At 44.1% G+C, this 17,204-nt stretch overlaps 1 protein-coding gene and 1 long non-coding RNA gene across 2 annotated transcripts; both read right to left on the reverse strand.

Moving 5' to 3' along the window:
- Positions 1-2,633: 2,633 nt before the first annotated feature.
- Positions 2,634-3,020, reverse strand: LOC145126951 (uncharacterized). The gene has a single exon (XM_079062215.1). The coding sequence runs from the start codon at positions 3,018-3,020 to the stop codon at positions 2,634-2,636; it is 387 nt and encodes a 128-aa protein (XP_078918341.1).
- A 715-nt stretch (positions 3,021-3,735) lies between these two features.
- On the reverse strand, positions 3,736-4,504 carry LOC145127612 (uncharacterized). The gene is made up of 2 exons (XR_013716453.1): positions 4,434-4,504; positions 3,736-3,923 (listed from the first exon to the last, which is right to left on the reverse strand). It is a non-coding gene; the product is annotated as an uncharacterized LOC145127612 (long non-coding RNA).
- Positions 4,505-17,204: the final 12,700 nt, after the last annotated feature.

Consider the following 17,204-nt stretch of genomic DNA (forward strand, 5'->3'; position numbering starts at 1 on the left):
GCCATCAAAATAGTGACAACATAGTTACGACTATTTTACTAATAAAAATTATTTTTAGCAAAATATCAAGATTTGTAGTTTGTTTAACACACCACAACCGGTTTGAAAGTTTTGTAACTCAAAATATTTTATTTTGTTTTGACTCTAATAAGTCACGATTTTTACAATACCCATTTAATAACTTTAAAACTTATTTTATTTAAACATTGGTGTAAAGTTCAAGAGGTGAACATGCATATGTCCATGAGTTAAACATGCTTGAACATATGCATGCCATGAATTCGACATTTTTGAGTGAATAAACCAAGACCACGAAAATATTATGTAAAAAAGATGTTAACAACACTTATTTCATGATTTTTATGTAGCTATCACATGATAAAAATCTTATTATCCAAGAATTTGTTCCATTTTCAACACATAACTATGATGCATGCAACTATCAAAAGGATAAACTTATTCTAGCATACATGAAGCTTGTAAATCACGATTTTAAGGTGTGTTAGTATGAGATATTCAACATCATAAGCACAAATTGTTACATAAACATGTAGGTGCATGCAAATATCCATATGAAGCTCAACTTGAAGATTTCGTGAGTTCTAAGAAGAAGAAGAAAGTAATTGTTTAGCCTAGCCTTGTGTAACTTGAAGGTCACTCGAAAATGGGTGATGTTCTAAGAGGCTACACACGAAAATGGATGTGTGAATATGATGATCTCAACCTTAAGGTGTATAAAATCACTTGAGTTCTACAAGAAACTTACCAAGATTTCCTAGGACCACTTGAAGATGTATCTTCTCTTGAAGGTGGTTCACAAAAATTTGAGAGAAAAAGAGAGGAACTCTTGAGAGTTAAGTGAGTAGAATGGTTTTTGTGAGGTGTGTGTTTGTGTGTGTCTGTGTATTCGGCTACAAGTATAAGAGGGAAGCGGGAGTTGAGTGCCTTATTGCATGGTGGGTACTTGTGGGGGTTGCATGGAGGCATGAAGGTTAGTCACATGCATTGCTTGGTTGTCCTGTGGTTAAGAGTGGGTAAAGGGGTAAGGTGTCACCACCCCTTATGATTTTTTTTATTGTCCCATGCTCAAACCGATTTTATTAAGTGTGTAGAGGGGTTTTCGGTTTGTGGGTGGCCGAGAACACCCTACACACCTTCAAGGTTTTTGGTTCTAAGATGGGTACGGGCTTTTGGATTTAATTTGGCCCAATAAAGGAGTTTTCGGCCAAAGGAAGGCCAAAAAGAAGGGGTTGTCGGCCCAATAAGGTATTTGGGTCGAGAACTCTAAGCAAAGCCCGAAAATTGATTTTGTATAACCATTGAATCAAACTTGGGCTTTCATGAGGTTATGACAACTTGATTCTAAGTGTGTGCACATATATATTCAAATAACATTGTAGTTTGAATTTCACTATTTTGATGCAACAAGGTTACATAAAGGAATTGTTTTGTACAAGCTTCACAATCTCAACCCTAAATTGCTAGTTGTGACTTCATCACCCCGTTAGAGGGAATTTTGTCCCATTATTCATTCTAAAGCAGATTTCACGAAGTAGGGAAGAGATGTGGGTATTTATGCATCATCTGGTCTTCGCGTTACCAGGTGAACTCAGGTCCTCATTTGGCACTCCATCGGACTTTCACAATGGGGATGCGACTTTGTTTGGTTCGTTTCACCTCCCTGTCCATTATTTCAACTGGTTCCTCAACAAATGGGAGGTTCTCATTTATTTTGATCTCATCGAGCGGAATAATGTGAGTTTCGTCGGATAGGCATTTCTTCAAGTTTGAAACATGAAAGACAGTGTGTACGTTGCTGAGCTCTGATGGTAACTGCATCTTGTAAGCCACCGGACCGATCCTGGAAAGGATCTCGAATGGTGCGATGTATGTTATATTCAATTTTCCCCGCTTTCCAAAACGTATCATCCCTTTCTAGGGAGAGACCTTTAGCAATACGCAATCGCCGACTTGAAATTCCAGAGGCTGTCTGTCAGCGTAGCTCTTCTGTCGGTCTCTGGATGCCTGAAGTCGTTCCCTAATCTGGAAGATCTTCTCAGTTGTTTCTCTGATGATTTCAGGACCAGTTAGAGTGATGTCTGGTACCTAACCCTTTGCCAATTATATGTCTCCCACCTCAGCCCAACAAAGGGGTTATCTGCATTTTCGTCCGTATAGGGCCTCAAAGGGGGCGACCTTGATGCTTGTGTGATAGCTATTGTTGTACGAGACTTCAATTAGTGGCAAGTGGACATCTGATGCCTTGTCGAAGTCTATCACACAGGACCTTAGCATATTCTCCAATGTTTGGATGGTCCTCTCACTTAGACCATCTGTTTGGGGATGGTAAGCAGTGCTCATTTCAAGCTGGGTTCCCAACGATCTCTTGAGTGACTGCCAAAATTGTGATGTAAATCTACTATCCCTGTCAGAGATAATAGATATCGGCATGCCGTGTAATCTCACAATGTCTTTTATATAAATTCGGGTCAACTTTTCCATTTTATACGCTTCCTTTTTGGCAGGAAATGGGCGGATTTGGTCAACCGATCGACAATCACCCAAATGACGTCCAGTCCGTCAGCCATTTTAGGTAATTTGGTTTTAAAATCCATTGTTATTCATTCCCATTTTCACTCGGGTATCACTGGATGTTGTAGGAGACCCGAGGGCTTCTGATGCTCTACCTTAACCTTAGTGCAAGTCAGGCACTTGCTCACGTTGGTAGCAATTTCAACTTTCATATTCGGCCACCAGTAATTTTGTTTGAGGTCCAAATACATTTTGTCGAAACCCAGATGGATGGAGTACCTTGTTTTATGTGCTTCACTCATAAGCACTTCTCTGAACCCACCAAACTTCCGTGTCCAGATCCGGTCCATGAGGTAGTAGGCTCTGTCCTCTTTGATCGTAAGATTCTTGTCCATCACGGGAATGGCTTCATTTGTGATGTTTTCCGGCTTCAAGGCTTCCAGTTGAGCCTCCTTGATTTGTGAAAACAATTGGGAGTGGATGGTCATTGTTAGCGTTCTTACTCGGCGACCCGAGTACTCTTTCCGGATTAGGGCATCAGCCACCACATTGGCTTTTCCTAGATGATACCGGATTTCGCACTCGTAATCGTTCAGAAACTCGACCCATCGCCGCTACCTCATATTTAACTCTTTCTGGTTTAGGATATGTTGGAGGCTTTTGTGATCCGTGAAGATGGTGCACTTTATACCGTAGAGGTAGTGCCTCCAAATCTTTAGAGCGAAGACCATATCTCCCAACTCAAGATCGTGAGTGATATACTTCACCTCGTGGGTCCTCAGTTGCCTTGACGCATAGGCTATAACTTTTCCGCGCTGCATGCACTACAAATAAAATGACGTTTAGTGGCACACAAAAAGTGCCACTGAAAACCAAAAAAATGCCACTAAAGGCCCCCTTGTCAATCTGCGACACAAAAGAAAAATGCCACTAGAAACGCTCCCACTAAAAGCTTTTAGTGACACTTTTTGGTTGTGTCGCTGCAGCCCTTTACGGTTTTAGTGGCACTTTTTTTATGCCACTATAGCACTTTTTGGTTTTTGTGGCCTTTTTTTATGTCATTATATATTTGGTAAATTGAAATCAATTTTTATGTTTTTAGTGACAAATTTTTACCACAACATTTATATTTGAAAATTAGGGATTTTTTATGAATTCAAAACAGAATATAAATAAAAAACAATGAAGATGATATAGGGAAAATACAAAAGCATTACTTAAATTAAACCTTAACTTGTCTTGGAACAATATACTGAATATTTAACACAAGAATATCTTCCAAGGGGTATAATAACTCTAAAATTTGTGCTAGTAAAACTCAAAACATAGATCTTGATTAATAGAGCTTGGAAGATCCATTTCATCCCCTCATTTCGCCTCATCTTCTCACCCTGTAATATATATGTACAAAATTATTAAATTAAACTTGCTCATAAGCATAAGGGACAATGGGGGAGATCCTTTTCAAACTGAAGGAGTCCAAAAGCTACAGATAAACTGTACAATCTATTTCCATGATCTCTTTGTTGTAGCATGTCCAAAAATAACAAAATCATACCCATTTTTCATACATTTTATTGACCTAATTTACATTAGAGAATTACTTTAAGTTAGGAAATATAAAAAAGATAAGTATCATATTAAATGAACTTAAAATAGATAAACTGCACTTAGTATTCTCCCCATCTTTTTATTCCCTGTTTTCAATATCTTCAAAAAAGTATAGCTTTGGGATAGCCTTGATTTTCCTCCTTTTTAGTATATAATTAAATTGACCATGAATATTAAATGTAAACATGAAAAGAGGTACATTTTAAAGTTAATCTTGTAATTGAAGCTCCATCAGTTGAGTCACAGACAAAGAAACTGACAATAGAGAGAATTGTATAAATGAAACTTACCTGATTGTTAAAAGAAACTCTGGTTGTTAACTGGTCTACACAACCTGGACAATTATACAAGGGAAAACTCTTGTTTAGGAAGCAATGAAGATGAAATCTCTAGTTAAGAAACAAGCTAAATAAAATAAAAATTTTATTGCAACCAACACTAACGAGACAAAAAGAAAAAGAAACAACTAAGGGTGAGTGTTTTAATTATATTATATACCTCATGCACAAAAAAAAAGACCAATACATAAGTAATGATGAATCAATCAAGAAAGTTTGACCATATTAAGAATAAAAAATAATGGCAACTTACATTGTTATTGTCACAAGCCATCATATCACCCAAGGACACCTGAAGAAAAAGGAAAAATCATGTTACTGGAATTATTTTTACTTGATAATAAAGAAAAGAGCAAAAGACATAATGGAAAATTTGAATAGAACCCATAACCTGATGAGACACAGTATTGGGTTTCATTTGGATCAATTGATTGATCAATATCTAATAGGGTTGCATAACCCTCTCTTTTGAAGTGACATGATGGTGACATGAGCTCAAAATATCTTTCCGTGCAATCCCACTCCTTTTCGTATAATCAAGCTTCATATATTGAGGTCAAGTATACAACAAATTTCTCTTCTTAATTGTTGGACACTCTCAGTTAAGTACATTAACAAAAAGCAATCCTTTTCTTTTTCAAAGAAGATAGGCTTTTCAGATTGTTTCTGAAATGAGAACCATGTTAAAATCACAACTATGACAATATCAGCCTCACAGCCATCAATTGATCTATGTTCTCTTATTTATTTTCCACATAAGATTAAGTTCTCTTTCAATTTACCTACATATTAACATTATATAAAGCACATAAATTAGAATTAAAACTTTACATGGTAACAAAAACAGGGCTTAGGGCAAAGAATCAGTCACAAAATAAAAGAAATTATAAAAGTTAAAGATGAAGGCGGGAAAGCTAAGAATCAAAAATTCGGATTGTTTGATGGTTTTCTAAAATATGAAGACTTTGTACATGAAATTGAGGTACTGTGATTGTTTTCTCAATGTAATGTCACAGAAATATATGCACCTCATCCAAATTTTATCGTTATACACACCTTTTGAAAAATCAATTTTACACTAAAAGAGGGATAAAAGAGGAACACACGATTCAGTGGAGTGAGATGAACATGTGATTAATAAATAGCAGGATCGTGAAGTCGGGACCACATGAAATGAGAGATATGAGGAGAACGAGAGAAGAATTTTATAAACATTAAACAATCAAATAAACCAAATTCAAATAACAAAAACCAAAAACTGAAGATATCTTAAAAATAATATACCTAATCGAAGATTGGAACACAAAGTAGTGTAAAAATTAGCGTTCGGACTATTGTTGGCAATGGCGGGAAGGCAGAAAATTTCGTTTGTGAAAGTGGTGAAGATCGGCAGCGAAGGGGTGGCCGACGTGAGAGACGGCGAGACGTTAGGGGTAGAAAACATGAACGACATCGATGGGAGGAACTTCATTTATTTTGTAAAGGATGTTGTAAGGGATTTGGTGTAACATCCGGATACCCAGGTATCTTATTTTAAGTATTTTGTTGAATTTTAGAAAGGGACCCGGCGAGTAGGCGCTCAGACTCGCCGAGTGGATTCGCGCTTCTGCCAGCCTGGATTTAATGAAGGGACTCGGCGAGTCCATGCATGGACTCGGCGAGTCCTTGCTGTTAAATGAAGCCCTAATTTTCGGGGCTTGTGCCCTATTTAAAGGCCCTTATGGCCGTCATTTGAGGCCACCTTGTTCCAGAGAAACCCTAGAGAGAGTGAGGAAGGCTTGAGTGCAAGAAAGGGCTTATAATCTTCATTTTGGGGTGATTTTTGCTAGAGAAAGAAGAAAGGGTCCATCTAGACCGTGAAGGGAGCTTGGATTGGAGCTAATCATCTTGAGATATTGTCTCTGGAGGTATAATCCCTTCTATTTCGTATTGATATGATAGATTTCATGATTTTAGGGTTTTTACCTCCCCTTTTTATAAGATCTAGTGAGTATGAGTTCCCCTTTGTGTTGATGATATCAGATCTGGACCTTGAGAGGTCCATAGAGTCACTACCTTCTAGCTTTTTGCAAGCAAATAAGCAATTGGAGACTAGGTTGCCATTTCTAGTGATATTTCTCCATTTGAGGCTTGATATGGGTTGCACGCACGTAAAGGTTGCACCTTTACGTGACTTTTGAATGTTAGAAGGATGGATCTACTGTTTGGTGAAGCAGATCTGACCTCAAGAGATCTTTTAAGAGTTTTCATGGGAGGAACTCGCCGAGTCCATAAGGGACTCGACGAGTCGAGTCGGGTTGCCCCGTGACTCGCGATCTGTAACGACCCGGGGAGTATACGGTTGACTCAAGGTGAGTCTTCTCACTATACTTTACCTAGGGTGGTAATTAGAGTTATGTGACAGAGTATTTTGTATGATTTTGCATGATGTGATTTCTATGTGATTTATGCTATGTATGTTACAGAGTTTACGGAGTTAGGACCGAAAGGTCCACAGAGTTAGGGCCAGAGGGCCCACAGAGTTATGGGACTGGAGGGTCCCACTGAGACACATTGACCAGAGGGTCAAACAGAGTTATAGCCTCGAGTGGCTAATATGTGTTGTGTGTGGCATTTTGGGGAACTCACTAAGCATTTATGCTTACAGTGTTTTGTGTTATGTCTTTCAGGTACCAGTGAGGATCGCAGGAAGGCGCCGGCATGATCAGTACACACTATTGGAGTTTTATATATTATGATCTTGGGATGTGTTTTTATGGATTTGATATGTGATACATTGGAATTCGAGAATATTTATGAATGAAATTATATTTTAAAAAAGTGAAAAATTGTTTTGAAATTTACGGTGTTACAAGTTGGTATCAGAGCCTTGGTTTGAGGGATTCGGGTGCATCTTCGGATGAATCTGAACTCAAACTGAGGAATTGAGAAAGTTTTCATAAAATAAACAAAATTTCTAAAAGAGTAAAAAGACCCTTACATTATGTGTTATAAGACTCAAACTGAGCAGAGCATAGCAGTGTGTACGATCAGCTAGCACCTGAACGGTGATTTCCCAAAATACCCTTACATTATGTGTTATAAGATGTGTTATGATATGATATGCATGCTAGAGTAGGCTAGGTATTACTATTAGGACTAGAGTGGCCTGATCTGTGATGCCTTAGCCTAGGAGTTACTGCTGCTATGAGATGCTTCGAGAGTAAGTAGGTAGCAGTGAGGAACTTATGAGAGGTTTACTAGAGAGTAGCCTATGTTTAGTGAGATATGGAGTACTAGTGACCTGGGATCCAAGGAGGAGGACTTAGGGTGAATACTGATGCGGTGTGGACGGTAGTATAGGGCCCGTACTACTCAAGACACCGGAGCAGTACGCACTCTAAGTAAGAATCCTTTGGGTACTAAGAGAGCAAGTAGGGTCGAGTATCGAGTGCGAATATACTCGAGCGAGTCTCTGATTCCTTTTGTGTTGTATTTCAGAGACATCATGGTTGGGACGCGCCATCACCCAGGGGGCAGTGGCACCAGTGGTACCAGTGATGAGGAGATCCGTAGGCTGATTCACGAGGAGGTGGCCGCGGCCATCCGAGCTGAGATACCAGAGATGTTCGGGTCTATCAAGACCACGTTGATCGAGACTTTTGATGAGCGGTATGCTACTCTCACTGAGGCTGCTGTTGCTGCGGCCACCGCAGCCGTCGCTGCTGCCAGGCCGTAGGGGGGTGACTCGTTGCTGTACCGAGAGTTCAGCAACACGAAGCCACCAGAGTTTGATGGGACGCAGGATCCGATTGCTGCGATGAGATGGGTTTCTGATATTGAGGGATGCTTTTATACGTGTTCTTGTCCGGAGCATCTGAGAGTTTGGTTCGCGCTGAACCAGCTTCGCTTGGGAGCGAAGGACTGGTGGAAGTTTGTGACAGCGCACTATACACCTGCAGAGTCTGCCGCAGTGACGTGGGTGAGGTTCACCGCTATGTTTCGTGATGAGTACGTTCCCCCGGTGGAGAGGGAACGTTTGGCCCAGGAGTTTCTGACCCTCAAGCAGGGTACTGAGTCTGTTACTGTGATCACCAGGATGTTCCATGAGAGGGCGATGTTTTGCCCTGAGCACGTGTCTACCGAGCAGGCACATATGAGTCGGTATCTGAGTATTCTGAGGAGGGACATACGAGAGTTCGTGGCGAACTCGTCATACCGGACATTTGCTGAGCTTCAGGCAAATGCTCAGAAGAGGGAGATACATCGGCGACCGGCACTTTCCCAGCCGGCAGCCAAGCGGGCCAAGCTCGCCGATTCGAGATCAGGGAACCAGAAGGGCCGCACTTGTGGCAAGTGCGGCAAGGGTCACGAGGGAGTTTGTAGAGCAGGGTCTTGCTACAAGTGTGGCAAGGAGGGGCACATGGCCAAGGATTGCCCCAAGGGGTTTGCAGTTTGTTTTCACTGCAACCAGACCGGATACCGGAAGGCAGAGTGTCCGCAGTTGCGAGGGTCAGCTCAGGGAGCTTCTCAGGGATCTGTCCCTGCTGCCGTGCGAGCTATGGAGAGTTGGCCAGTGAAGGCCGAGGCGCCAAAGGCTCGCGGGAGAGCCTTCCAGTTGACAGCGGAGGAGGTCCGCGCAGCGCCCGATGTCGTGGCTGATATGTATTCTTTCATCTGCTTATTTTTGGATTGTGGTGTTATGCTTATATTGTGTTATACGTAGGTACATTTCTTGTGTGTTCTGTACCTGCTTTGGTGTTATTTGACTCGGGTGCGAGTTGGTCTTTTGTGTCGTTAGCCTTTAGTCAGCACATCAGTACTTGTCGAGAGGCGTTAGGTCGACCTTTGCGAGTTTCCATAGCTGACGAGAAAGCAGTGTATGCCACTGATGTGATTTGAGGATGTGTACTCGAGATCTTCGGCGTTGAGTTTCCGATTGATTTGGTCCCGATTGCTATGGGAGATGTCTGTGTCATCGTGGGCATGGACTAGTTGAGCAGATTTGGAGCGGTTATCGATTGCGAGCGACAGCTGGTGACCATACGAGACCCTAGTGGGGGAGTTCTTACAGTTTATGGCGAGGGTACCCATTCTGGGTCGGCATTTTGTTCAGCCGCAAGAGCGAGGCAGAGTCTACAGCAGGGTTGTAGTGGGTTTGTGGCTTATGTGGTGGATACGAGAGTAGGTGCAGAGAGACCAAGGTCGGTCGATGAGGTCCCGATAGTGCATGAGTTCCCATATGTTTTCCCCGAGGAGTTGCCGGGTGTGCCTCCCGAGAGGCAGGTGGAGTTCCGTATCAATATGGTTCCGGGGGCAGCGCCTATCGCCAAGGCGCCCTATCGCCTTGCACCTCCAGAGATGCAGGAGTTATCCTCGCAGCTTCAGGAGCTGCTGGGAAAGGGGTTTATACGGCCGAGTAGCTCGCCGTGGGGAGCGCCGATCCTTTTTGTCAAGAAAAAAGATGGTTCACATCGGATGTGCATTGACTACCGGGAGTTGAACAAGTTAACGGTCAAGAACCGTTACCCATTGCCGAGGATCGATGATCTGTTCGATCAGTTGCAAGGAGCGTCTTGGTTCTCCAAGATTGATCTGAGGTCTGGATATCATCAGATGAGAGTGCGAGATGAGGATATCCAGAAGACGGCGTTCAGGACTCGTTATGGGCATTACGAGTTCGTGGTGATGCCCTTCGGGCTCACCAATGCACCAACAGCATTCATGGATCTGATGAACAGGGTGTGTAGACCGATGTTGGATCGATCGGTGATCGTGTTCATCGATGACATATTGGTGTATTCGAGATCCAGAGAGCAGCATGAGGAGCATTTGAGGGAGATCCTCGGAGTTCTGGGATCGGAGAGGCTTTACGCCAAATTCTCCAAGTATGATTTCTGGTTGTGAGAGGTCCAGTTCCTGGGACATCTCGTTAATCAGAATGGGATATTGGTCGATCCGGCCAAGATTGAGGCGGTAATGAGCTGGGAGGTGCCGAGGACCCCCACCGAGATCAGGAGTTTTCTGGGGTTGGCCGGCTATTATAGGACATTTATTAAAGATTTCTCTAAGATCGTCGTGCCTCTCACCAGGTTGACCCGGAAGGGCGTTACTTTTTCGTGGGGTCCTGAGCAGCAGGCCTCGTTTGAGACTCTTCGCCAGAGGTTGTGCGAAGCCCCGGTGTTATCCCTTCCAGAGGGAATGGAGGATTTTGTGGTATATTGTGACGCACCGATATCAGGGTTGGGTGCAGTGCTTATGCAGAGGGGCATGTGATAGCATACGTATCGAGGCAGCTGAAGCCTCATGAGACGAGGTATCCCACTCATGACCTCGAGTTGGGGGCTGTGGTGTTCCCTCTCAAGATCTGGCGTCACTATCTGTACGGGGTTCGGTGTACCATATGCACGGACCACAAGAGCTTGAAGTATTTGATGGATCAACCCAACCTGAATATGCGCCAGAGGAGATGGTTGGACGTGGTAAAGGATTACGATTGTGAAATCCTGTACCACCCGGGCAAAGCTAACGTTGTAGCTGATGCCCTGAGCCGTAGGGCGGAGAGTGCCCCGATACGGGATGTTTGCTTGAGATTGACAGTGATGACTCCGGTGTTGGACACCATTCGGGAGGCCCAAGCGGAGGCCGTGAGACCGGAGAACTGCAAGAGGGAGCGGGTGATTGGGCAGGCACCTGAGTTCGTTACCGATAGCCGTGGGCTTATGACCTTTCAGGGTCGGGTTTGGGTGCCGTATACGGGCGGGACGCGCATCACTTTGATGGAGGAGGCGCACAGATCGAGGTTATCGATCCATCCCGGGGCCACTAAGATGTATTTGGACATGAAGAAAGATTATTGGTGGCCCTGTATGAAGAGGGATGTCGCGTGGTTTGTGGAGAGGTGCTTGACCTGTCGCAAGGTTAAGGCCGAGCACCAGCGTCCACATGGCAAGTTGCAGCCGCTTGATATTCCCCAGTGGAAGTGGGAACACATTTCCATGGATTTCATCACCAAATTGTCGAGGACCGCGAGGGGTGTCGATGCAATTTGGGTGATCGTCGATCGGCTGACGAAGAGCGCGCATTTTCTTGCCATCAGTGAGAGCTCTTCCGCTGAGAGGTTGGCAGAGTCGTATGTGCGGGAGGTGGTATCGCGTCATGGAGTACCGATCTCGATTGTGTCAGATCGAGATGTACGTTTCACTTCCAGGTTCTGGAAGAAGTTCCACGAGGAGTTGGGTACGAGATTGCATTTCAGTACCGCTTACCACCCCAGACGGACGGACAAAGTGAGCGGACGATTCAAATGCTCGAGGACATGCTCCGAGCATGTGTGTTAGACTTCGGAGGAAGTTGGGACACGTATCTGCCGTTGGCTGAGTTTTCCTACAACAACAGCCACCGTTCGAGTATTGGTATGCCTCCCTTCGAGTTGTTGTATGGGAGGAGGTGTCGGACTCCCATTTGCTGGGGAGAGGTAGGGCAGCATGTGATGGGTAGCACTGAGATAGTGCTTCGGACGACAGAGCAGATACAGCAGGTTAGACAGAGGTTACTGACGGTCCAGAGTCGTCAAAGAGTTACGCGGATAGGCGACGATCCGATCTTGAGTTCCGGGTGGGAGACTTCGTACTCCTGAAGGTATCTCCTTGGAAAGGAGTGATCCAATTCAGGAAGAGGGGCAAGCTGGGGCCCCGGTACATCGGTCCGTTCAGGGTGACCGCGAGGGTGGGCAGGGTAGCATATCGGTTGGAGCTACCTGCGGAGTTGAGCCATATTCATGATACCTTCCACGTGTCTCAGTTGAGGAAGTGTATAGCCGATGAGTCGGCAGTGGTGCCACTGGAGGATATTCAGGTGGATGCGAGCCTGAATTATGCGGAGAGGCCAATCGTGATTCGGGATCGGAAGATCAAGGTTCTGAGGAACAAGGAGGTGTCACTGGTGTAGGTCCAGTGGCAACATCGGAAGGGGTCCGAGCTGACCTGGGAGCTGGAGTCGGAGATGCGGGAGCAGCATCCAGAGTTGTTTGCCGAGTAGGAATTCGAGGGCGAAGTCTGATTCTAGTGGGGGAGAATTGTAATATCCGGATACCCAGGTATCTTATTTTAAGTATTTTGTTGAATTTTAGAAAGGGACTCGGCGAGTAGGCGCTCAGACTCGCCGAGTGGATTCGCGCTTCTGCCAGCCTGGATTTAATGAAGGGACTCGGCGAGTCCATGCGTGGACTCGGCGAGTCCTCGCTGTTAAATGAAGCCCTAATTTTCGGGGCTTGTGCCCTAGTTAAAGGCCCTTATGGCCGTCATTTGAGGCCACCTTGTTCCAGAGAAACCCTAGAGAGAGTGAGGAAGGCTTGAGTGCAAGAAAGGGCTTATAATCTTCATTTTGGGGTGATTTTTGCTAGAGAAAGAAGAGAGGATCCATCTAGAACGTGAAGGGAGCTTGGATTGGAGCTAATCATCTTGAGATATTGTCTCTGGAGGTATAATCCCTTCTATTTCGTATTGATATGATAGATTTCATGATTTTAGGGTTTTTACCTCCCCTTTTTATAAGATCTAGTGAGTATGAGGTCCCCTTTGTGTTGATGATATCAGATCTGGACCTTGAGAGGTCCATAGAGTCACTACCTTCTTGCTTTTTGCAAGCAAATAAGCAATTGGAGACTAGGTTGCCATTTCTAGTTATATTTCTCCATTTGAGGCTTGTTATGGGTTGCATGCACGTAAAGGTTGCACCTTTACGTGACTTTTGAATGTTAGAAGGATGGGTCGACTGTTTGGTGAAGCAGATCTGACCTCAAGTGATCTTTTGAGAGTTTTCATGGGAGGAACTCGCCGAGTCCATAAGGGACTCGACGAGTCGAGTCGGGTTGCCCCGTGACTCGCGATCTGTAACGACCCGGGGAGTATAGGGTTGACTCAGTGAGTCAAGTGAGGACCAGGGACGAGGAGGCAGGCATGTACTCGCCGAGTCACTCTAGTGCACTCGGCGAGTCTGGTCAATGTTGACTGCTGACTTCTGTTGACTTTTAGGGATTAGTCAGTGTTTGGACTTATGAGCCATTAGAGGGGCAAAATGGTCTTTTACCCTTCTTAGAGAAATTATAGTGAGGAGTTGGCCTAGCCTTTAGAAGTTGTATTAATTAGAGAATTTATTTATGTGATTAGGTGAAGGCTAGTGCAGTATTTCAGAGTTCGAGGTTTACCGAGTTACTCGAGCTGAGTCTTCTCACTATACTTTACCTAGGGTGGTAATTAGAGTTATGTGACAGAGTATTTTGTATGCTTTTGCATGATGTGATTTCTATGTGATTTATGCTATGTATGTTACAGAGTTTACAGAGTTAGGACCGAAAGGTCCACAGAGTTAGGGCCAGAGGGCCCACAGAGTTATGGGACTGGAGGGTCCCACTGAGACACATTGACCAGAGGGTCAAACAGAGTTATAGCCTCGAGTGGCTAATATGTGTTGTGTCTGGCATTTTGGGGAACTCACTAAGCATTTATGCTTACAGTGTTTTATGTTATGTGTTTCAGGTACCAGTGAGGATCGCGGGAAGGCGCCGGCATGATCAGTACACACTATTAGAGTTTTATATATTATGATCTTGGGATGTGTTTTAATGGATTTGATATGTGATACATTGGAATTCGAGAATATTTATGAATGAAATTATATTTTAAAAAAGTGAAAAATTGTTTTGAAATTTACGGTGTTACATTTGGGGATTTTGAGGGACGAACAAAGAAATATAAAACTTTGGGGGTGTGGTACGCTTTTAATTTGTAGGAAATAAGAGCGGACATGGAAGTTGGAATTTTCACAATGATACAATGGCATAATAAATGTGACACTAAAGCAATCATACAGTGGCATAAAAAGGGATATGCCACTAAAATCTTGTGCCACTAAATGTAGATTTGTTTGTAGTGATGAGTACACAACCCAACCCTTGATTGGAAGCGTCACAATACACCACGAAGTCTTATGTTCCCTCTGGAAGAGAAAAAACCGGAGCGCTGCAGAGGGCTTGTCTCAAAGATTGAAATGCAGCTTCTTGTTTCCTCTCCCAGATAAAGGGTACACCCTTTTGAGTTAAAGCGGTGAGCGGCTTGGCGAGTTTAGACAATTTCTGTATGAACCTCCTGTAGTAACCAGCGAGCCCTAGGAATTGCATGATCTCCGTTAGGGTTCTTGGGGTTTCCCAACCTTCAATTGCTTTGTTCTTGGAAGGGTCCACACGTATTCCCTCTTCACTGACCACATGGCCCAGAAAATCTACCTTGCGAATCCAGAACTCGCACTTGGAGAATTTCGCATACAGCTTCTCCGCCCTTAGTGTTTCCAAGACATGCCATAGATGTTGGCCGTGTTCTTCTTTACTCTGTGAATAAACGAGTATATCACCGATAAAAACAATCACGATGTTGTCAATATACGGTCGGTAGACTCGGTTCATCAGGTCCATAAATGCCGCAGGCGCATTTGTTAGACCGAAGGGCATTACCACAAAGTCAAAATGACCGTAGCGAGTTCAGAAAGAAGTATTGGGAACATCTTCTTCTCGTGCCCGCAAGTGATGATAACCGGATCTCAAATCTATCTTCTAGAAGTAACTTGCTCTTTGAAGTTGGTCAAATAGATCGTTAATCCGGGGAAGAGGGTATCGGTTCTTGACGGTAAGGTTATTGAGTTCACGGTAATAGATGCACATACGAAATGCCCCATCCTTCTTCTTCACGAATAAGACCGGAGCTCCCCAGGGTGAGAAGCTTGGCCTTATAAACCCTTTATCCAGTAGTTCACTTAATTGACTGGAAAGCTCTTGCATCTCAGCAGGAGCTAATCAATATGGAGACTTGGCGATTGGTATGGCTCCGGGTATCATGTCGATTCGAAATTCGACTTGTCGTTCGGGAGATATTCCCGGAATGTCTTCGGGAAACATGTCGGGAAAATCGCACACCTTCAGGATGTCTTTGATGCTCTTTTCTTCCTTCTTTTTATCAACCGCATGAGCTAAGAAGGCATGGTTCTTTTTGTGTAAGCACTTTTATGCCTTGATACACGAGATGAGGCGAAGGTTTGTACTGGGTTTGTCGTCGTATATAACCAGGGTTTCATGGTTGGGTAGGTGAAGGCGAACGGCCTTCTCGTAGCACATAATATCGACATGGTGGGGGCTTAAACAATCCATACTGATGATCACATCAAAGCTTCTAATAGTAACCCGCAGTAAGTTGATTTGAAATGAGTGATTATTTAATGTTAACGTGCACCCTATGAATACGTCGTTGGTTGTTTCTGTTTTCCCATTAGCCATTTCCACCGTGAAAGTTTCGTTCAATTTTTGGGGGTTTTGACTGAGTAAGTTTTTAAATTTATGACTCACGAAACTTCTTTCGGCCCTACTATCAAAGAAAATGCATGAATATATGTTGTTGAGGAGGAACGTACCAGTGACTACCGTCGGATCCTTTACAACCTCCTCATGTCCTATCGCTAGGATTCTGCTTGTTCCCCCTGAATTCTGATTGTTGTCCTTGGGACCGTTTCTTTTGAAGTGGCCAGTCTCTCCGCACCCATAGTACGCTTGACTTGCCCCAACGTTGTTGGGTTGGTTGTTCTATTGTGCCGGTGACTTTTAGTATCGGGTAGTGTGCCCTTTCTTTTTGAAGGTTGTGCATTGCAACTCCCTGCAGGCTATGTGGTGGTGGAAGGGGCATTTGTCGCACTTTGGCAGATTACCAGCATATTGCTTTGTGGGAGCTGATGTGGCAGGAGCAGTAGCGGCGTGGGCCGCCACTATTTGTTGCTTTTTGAAGGATTCCTGAGTTTGTTGCCCTTTCCTCTTGTTACCCGTGTTTTTCTTTTTAACATTCCCTTTCTTCGGTTTAGTGACGGAAGTCTTGGTGCCCTTTTGTAGCCTATGGTCATATAGCTTTTGAGCGAGGCGTTTGGCGCTGTCGAACGTTGTTGGGTTTGCAGCGATAACATTCCCTTGGATCGGGGGAGTTAGCCCCCAAATGAAACGTTTGACCTTCTTAGTTTTAGAGGTGATCATTACCGGACACAAGATCGCTAGATCGCTAAACCTGGCAATGTAAGCTTTAATGTCAGAGTCCTTTACATTGAGATTCCACATTTCTTACTCAAGTTTCTGTACCTCCCCTTTAGGATAGTACTCTTCAAGCATCATGGTCTTGAGGTCCTCCCAAGCCATCAAGTTCACCACTGGGAGTGTTAGAGCCTTGATGTGGCCATTCCACCACGAAAGAGCTCTATCAGCAAAAGTAGAGGTTGCAAATTTCACCTTTCTTTCTTTCGGACATCCGCAAATCTCGAAGACTGATTATGACTTCTCAAACTATCGAGTCAGGGCTATGACACCCCCGCTTCCGTTGAATGGCCTTGGCTTCCCGTTTGTGAAGTCTTTATAGGAGCATGCTCATTGAATCCCTTGGTTAACCCCGTGGTTGGAACGGCCCGTTCCATTCCTACTTCCACCTCCATTGGCACCATTGTTGTTGATATGTGCCAGAGCCGCAGTGACTGCAGCTGAGACTACCGCCTGGAATGCGGCCGAATCCATTTGTTGTGGAGGCGGTGGCGGTGGTTGTGCTGCCTCGTTGTTCTTGCGTCGGATGTATCTCCGGGGCGGCATTCTACTACCACAAGTGGAATTTTGTAAGTTTTTGATAAGGATTATGATGCGGATATTATTGTAATGAAACATCGCAT

Source organism: Lactuca virosa, chromosome 7 (assembly GCF_052849685.1).
Source record: "Lactuca virosa cultivar CGN04683 chromosome 7, Lactuca_virosa_CGN04683_v6, whole genome shotgun sequence".
Lineage (NCBI taxonomy): Eukaryota > Viridiplantae > Streptophyta > Magnoliopsida > Asterales > Asteraceae > Lactuca > Lactuca virosa.

Bases quoted from the DNA above. Each gene is read 5' to 3' on its own strand.
- LOC145126951 (XM_079062215.1), bottom strand. From the start codon at position 3,020: ATGACCATCCACTCCCAATTGTTTTCACAAATCAAGGAGGCTCAACTG.